This window comes from Triticum dicoccoides, chromosome 3B (genome assembly GCF_002162155.2).
Source record: "Triticum dicoccoides isolate Atlit2015 ecotype Zavitan chromosome 3B, WEW_v2.0, whole genome shotgun sequence".
Taxonomy (NCBI): Eukaryota; Viridiplantae; Streptophyta; class Magnoliopsida; order Poales; family Poaceae; genus Triticum; species Triticum dicoccoides.
Genome location: NC_041385.1, coordinates 803,487,040 through 803,493,464, shown reverse-complemented (window position 1 = coordinate 803,493,464; position 6,425 = coordinate 803,487,040). Strand labels below are relative to the sequence as shown.

Here is a 6,425-nt window from a genome sequence, read left to right as displayed (position 1 = left end):
CCTAGCTCCGCCAGTGGTTATCATGGTCAGGCTCAGTTTCTAGATTGTGCTCCAGCCATGTTCTTTTGTCCTGTCTCCTGTGATCGGTGCAATGCGTATGAGTTGGGTTCACTATGAGCCGGCTAGTTTCTTTTTATGTACTGACTGTTTCATGGTTGCATAAAATTTATACTTGTGTGAAAACTGTGAATATCCTTTTTGGCTGAAGTGTTAGCATGTTGATTCTAAAAATCATGAATCTGTTTGGACCAGCTTTTGAAATGGTTGCCATTGATCTGTCTTGTGTCTCTGTTTTCCTTTCCTTTGAACTGAAGAATTGACTTGGTCCTGTTTCCATGTTTTGTTCTAGCTGATGATCTAACGGCCTAGTTGTTAGTAACTTAGTATCCTATGAGTCATAAGCTGCTATATCAAGTTTGAGCCTGCGGGCTTCTCTGTCGAGTGTCGATGCATATAAAGCTGTGATCAGGAAGCTCTTGTAAGAAGTATTGGTTTAAACAGAGAAGTTGGCTGATGATACCAATCTGTGGTAATACTAAGTTTGATTGATCAAGTTACTGCCAAAAAGTCATTGCAATGTTGCTGGTGCTGTGAAGAATACTTGTCAGAATAATTTGGTTGCTAGGAACATCCACTTTATTGTTTTTTTCTGCCAACAAGACTCAGCATACGTTGCTGTTGTTGCTGACCAGGCACCCTGTGCATTCTAGACGCGTTTCTTTGTTCCTGCATGCAGCAAGAAACAGGTGATCGGGAACAAGAAAAAATGTTTGAAGTTGATCGCTGGAACCTACCTTGCAGCCGGTATGTTCAAAATTCAGACTGCATGACGACGAACATATAACAACAGCAAGATCCCACTAGCCCTGAGCAAGCATATCTTCAAAGCTAAGAAATATATGTCGACTCCCTGACCATGGATCGCCTATTTTTTGTGTAGAAAATAGATATGTAGTCAATACTGACCTGCGGCTCCGACGATGGTCACCAGGGGGATGATGCATCAGGCAGCAATACAACAGTAATCTGACAAGCAGAATTCGGGCAGAGTTGGTGATCACTGTGTGATGAGAGTCTGGGACAGGACTGTCTCCGTCTCCGGCCAACACCAGGAAGCGCTTCTGTTGGCGGCACGTGTACAGTCGGCATATGCCAATTTCTTGAACTGAAGAATCGACTTTGCCTTTTATCCAGGTCTTCTTTTTATTCTTGAGTGATTATCTAGTTTTGTTCTAGCTGAGGATGAAAATGTGGCTGATTATCATCTCAATTCGGCCACTTGCTATACTTTCACCTGATTGTAAGAAGTGCTTGGAGGACTACCCGTTAGAATGATTGCATTGTAGTCCACTTTTTTTCAGTAAAATGTCTTGGTGCAACTCATTCCATCTAGTTCGGTTCTGAAAATGCTCAGTTGTAATTCCTTCTTTCTGTTGCATTGTTTGGAATTGTGTCTCACTTTAGCTGCTACATAAGCATTTTATGGAATTAATGCTTCATATGATGTTCAATTTTAGCATAAGCTGAAGAAAATAATACTTGTACTGACAACAAGCAGAAGAAAGGATTGTCATGGTCAGGCTTTGGTCCCAAATTTTTGTTTGTGTTGAGGCACTGGAACTGCCAGCCATGTTCATTTTTCTCTCCGACTGACAAGATGTTTAGCTGCTTCTTGCGACGGTTGCTACTTTCCATTCATTCAAAGGTGGTTGTTGTGTATATACGTAGATTGCATGGCAAGCCAGTTATTTTCAATTCTGCTTGATTAATAAGTGGGTATCCGGTTGGCTGAATTTGCAGACGCTCGGCTTGTATTTCCGTTTTTAAGAGTGTGCCTAAAGATTGGTACAGCGAGTGTGATGACGTTAATCTGGACGGGGTCTATGGGTGATCAATAAGGCTCATGGCCTGCCTGCTCTCCTAGAGAGGCAATAAAAAAGAGAGTTCTGGAGCCGTCCCTTGTGGGATTTGTAAAACTTAATGTTGATGCATCTTTTGATCATGGTCAGCTTAAGGGCACTTTTGAGGCGGTTTTCAGGGATGATAAAGGCAAATTCATTGTAGGAGGAATGAGAAGATAGACTCGTGTGCAGATGTCCTGACGGCTGAAGCTCTGGCTCTTAGATTCGGGTTGTCTCTTGCGCAAAGGGTGGGATGCAATTGTCTTTCGTTAATTCTGACAATATGAAGGTTATCGACACCATAAAGAGTGGAGGATGTTCCGCAAGAGCGGCGGCAGCGGTTTTTGATGACTGCTATCATTTGGCATGCGATTTTACTATCTCTAGATTCGAACGTTGGAGTAGAGAAGCAAATAGGGTAGCTCATGAACTGACTAGGTTGGCTAGAATTTCATCGAATTTTGATTGGTTTGAGGAACCTCTGAATGAAATAGTAACCCTACTCATAGACGATGTATCTATTATATCGATAGAATAAGTTTATTGGGGTTTTGTATTAAAAAAAATAAGGCTCATTGCCTACATCAATGGTTCACATTGCAAATAGTGAGTGTGTTGATCTACCATCTCCCCTTCGTGGGATAGTGGACGTCATAATATGTGTTAGAAGGGGCACGCGTCCGTGCGGCCCCTGCCAAATAATAAAATTAAACTTTTTGTTGAATCTTCTAGTTATGAATTCAGCTGTGTTTCACTTTGTATTATCCTTGGTACAACTTTCTTTTGAATTCAATTGAAGCCAGTTAGTGTTATGTTAATGAAAAAAAAACTTTGTGCTAGTTGCACTCGGCCAGATAAGAAGGGCACCGGTTTTCAGATCAACTTTTTTCGCATCATTGTTGTCTCAGAATTAGGATTTGTTTACCCAGTCCCTGAAATTGTCGCCTACCATGAATATATTGCCAGATTTGGTTTGATGCTTATGCCCAAAAGAACACGCAACCAGAATAAATATTTGTGATGGAAAATATGAAATAATGACATGCTCCGTAGATTGCGCGTAAGAGTCTCCGTATCCACAGAGTTTTGACCGTATTCTGCTCTCTTCGCTACCTTATTCCTCTGAGAAAAATAGAGTGGCTTATCAGGCGTTGCAAGTGGTGTGCTTCTACTCTCCAAGGTTGATACAACAGTTGACATGAGTTGTCTGGCATCCGGGTCATCTTGAACTTGTCACATGAGAACACTTTGGTGGCAAACTAAACTTGGCACACAGGTTCGCCCAAGTCCAAATTCCTTGCACCAGAACGTGATTTACCATAGTGCCACCTGAAGCTGCACAAGGGGTAAAGTGGGACATAATTTTGGTTTTTTCTTTTTTGAAACAGACAGCCATAATTTTGTAGAAACGACCTCCAAATCTCTTTGTCTTTGTTTCCCTCATAAGAAGCCTCTCGCTCTCCCCATCTCTTCTCTTTGTGGCTGGCCTACCTAGTGACTTTTTCATTTAAGATTGGCCTACACCTAGCGACTTGATGTAACCAGTTGCAACGATATTGCGTGCACGACCCAAATGTTGCAACCAGATTTACTTTGCACTGACTGGATTTGGACGCCCTATACGATCGTGATGTAAGTCATATCATGATTGTGATGTAAGTCATATCATCACAATGCAGTCCATAAATTCGTTTGCGACATGTATTAATATAAGCAATAAAAAGTTAAACGCGATTGAGGGTACGAGGGTGACCGGCCGGGCCAAGGCGTGCACGTACGCAGCGCCAAGCTGCTGCACGCCCACGCATGCATGTGCCAAATTAAGATTTAGCTAGCATGAGCTTAATACTCACATGCATAGGCGGCTAGACTCATCGCTGTCATCATATCTTACTTAAATTCGATCTCATCCACCATAACAATGTCAACGGAGTATCACTCACATGCATAGGCGGCTAGGCTTAGAGGGTGCTTGGATACGTTTTAGTCCCATGACTAAAAGTAGTGGGACTAAAACTTGCTAGCCTCACCCATGCTTGGATACAAATACTAAATAGACTAAAATCGAGTTAATGAGCATTTATCATCCTCCAAACCCTCCAATCCAAAACTTGCATGTGTTAAAGGAGAGGAGTTAAATGAGGAGAGAGAGGACTAATCCACATTTTAGTAGGCTTCCCTTGACTAAATTTTTTTAGTCTCAAGACTAGTTCTAGCCTCTCTTTAGTCAGAGGTGATTGGAACTTTAGCCTCTAAAAGAGACTAGTTTTAGTCAGACTAAAAATAGTCCACAAAGATTTTCAAGAACTAAATAATGGCCATTGATGTATGTACATACCCAACTAGTTGTCGACGAAAAGTCCAACAAGTTTCCAATTTTGTGTATAAACTACATAAATGAAAATCTGGCACGATAGCAGCCCCTATCACGGACTCATCGTTAGGGATCATGGAATGCTAAGGCTAAGATGACACCTACTCCCTCCGTTCCGAATTACTTGTCTTCGTATCTAGACTCATTTTAGTGCTAGATACCTCCGTATCTAGACAAATTCAAGACAAGTAATTCAGAACGGAGGGAGTAATTCACTAGGAAGATGGAGTGCCCCTATCTAATAATGCAAACATATCACATGCAGAGATGCATCTCTGGTCTCTCCCTGTATAAATAATCCCGCGTTTCTTATCGCAGCAGAGAGAGCAAAGCATCAAGTCATCAACCAGAAATCTAAGCTCGATTGTTAGTTTCTTCTCTTTTGACACCGCAGCTAGCCATGACGATCGGCGTCTGCTACGGCGTGGTGGCCAACAACCTCCCGCCGGCGAACGACGTGGTGCAGCTCTACAAGTCCAAGGGCCTCACCGGCATGCGCATCTACTTCGCCGACGCCAAAGCCCTCTCCGCGCTCCGCGGCTCCGGCATCGCCCTCATCCTCGACGTCGGCGGCACCGACGTGCTGGCCAGCCTCGCCGCCAATGCCTCCAACGCGGCGAACTGGGTCCGGGACAACGTGCGGCCCTACTACCCGGCCGTGAACATCAAGTACATCGCCGCCGGCAACGAGGTCCTGGGCGGCGACACGCGGAACATCGTCCCGGCCATGCGGAACCTCAACTCGGCCCTCGCCGGCGCCGGCCTCGGCGCCATCAAGGTGTCCACCTCGATCCGGTTCGACGCGGTGACCAACACCTTCCCGCCGTCCAACGGCGTGTTCGCGCAGGCCTACATGACGGACGTGGCCCGGCTGCTGGCGAGCACCGGCGCGCCGCTGCTGACCAACGTGTATCCCTACTTCGCCTACAAGGACAACCCGCGGGACATCCAGCTGAACTACGCGACGTTCCGGCCGGGCACCACCGTGCGTGACCAGAACAACGGGCTGACCTACACGTGCCTGTTCGACGCCATGGTGGACGCCGTGGTGGCGGCGCTGGAGCGGGCCGGGGCGCCCGGGGTGAGGGTGGTGGTGTCGGAGAGCGGGTGGCCGTCGGCGAGCGGGTTCGCGGCGACGGCGGACAACGCGAGGGCGTACAACCAGGGGCTGATCGACCACGTTGGCGGGGGCACGCCCAAGAGGCCCGGCTTGCTGGAGACGTACATCTTCGCCATGTTCAACGAGAACTTCAAGACCGGGGAGCTCATCGAGAAGCACTTCGGGCTGTTCAACCCGGACAAGTCGCCGGCGTACCCCATCCGGTTCCAGTAGTATGGCTGCGTCGTGCATGTATGCGTGCGTACTTACATACACACGTGCATCGTCAACCTAAATAAGCTGCGTATAGTGCAGGAGTGAAGTGTAACATGGATACAATATGGGTCTGTGTAGGACACATCTAGTAGATGTGACATCACATCTGAGCTGATGTCCACTCTGTTTATGGTGTATTTTTTCTTTGTCCTAGTTATTTTCTTATTGCTGCATTATATATATTTATGGAGTTTATATATTGTCTCTCATCCCAGTTAAAAAAATCATCTGTCATGAATAAAGAGAAGGAAATTGAGGCAGTTATGAACTTTTTGTGATCCATGCATGCTTTATGTGCAGCGATTCCGCCTCCCACCGAAGGAACATCACTTAAAAGCGTGGAATAGATCCAAGAAGATGTGGTTGAACATAGTTGAAATATGTTATATGCACTATAAAAGCAAAGGCGAAAAAGAACTGCAATTGTGTGTTACTATTTTGCGAGTTAAATTTTTTTCATCCGTCTGTAAATTAGCGATTCTGTAATTGTAACATGGTAGTTTTAACATTTTTTGTTATCTCATGCAGCGGAACCCCTTCGGATGGACACTGGTGCATTTTTGCTGACCAAGGCCTTCCTGGATAGATGCAATCATGTGTATGGAGTTATCTTTGTCGAAAAATCTGTATGGAGTTATGCCTCGCACCCAGGAGAACCAGGGCCAACCATTTGTTTCAAAGCACTTCAATGTTATTGATCCCTTAATTACGAGCAAATTATTAGCACAAAATATTTATGCAGACCACATCGGCGCATCAAAACTTTCTGGACCAT

General features: G+C 45.2%; 1 protein-coding gene, 1 long non-coding RNA gene and 1 other non-coding gene across 3 annotated transcripts; all 3 read left to right on the top strand.

The window, feature by feature from the left end:
• The first annotated feature begins 94 nt into the window (after positions 1-94).
• On the top strand, positions 95-1,407 carry LOC119282347. Its single transcript, XR_005138713.1, has 2 exons — positions 95-804; positions 941-1,407. It is a non-coding gene; the product is annotated as an uncharacterized LOC119282347 (long non-coding RNA).
• Positions 1,408-2,432: 1,025 nt separating this feature from the next.
• Positions 2,433-2,596, top strand: LOC119282851. Its single transcript, XR_005138894.1, has one exon. It is a non-coding gene; the product is annotated as a U1 spliceosomal RNA (small nuclear RNA).
• A 1,989-nt stretch (positions 2,597-4,585) lies between these two features.
• Positions 4,586-5,847, top strand: LOC119278601 (glucan endo-1,3-beta-glucosidase GI). The gene has a single exon (XM_037559930.1). It carries the CDS (start codon positions 4,676-4,678, stop codon positions 5,606-5,608), a length of 933 nt encoding a protein of 310 aa, XP_037415827.1. The 5' UTR covers positions 4,586-4,675; the 3' UTR covers positions 5,609-5,847.
• The last annotated feature ends 578 nt before the right edge of the window (positions 5,848-6,425 follow it).

Coding starts and splice junctions, on each gene's coding strand:
- LOC119278601 (XM_037559930.1), top strand. CDS start 4,676: ATGACGATCGGCGTCTGCTACGGCGTGGTGGCCAACAACCTCCCGCCG.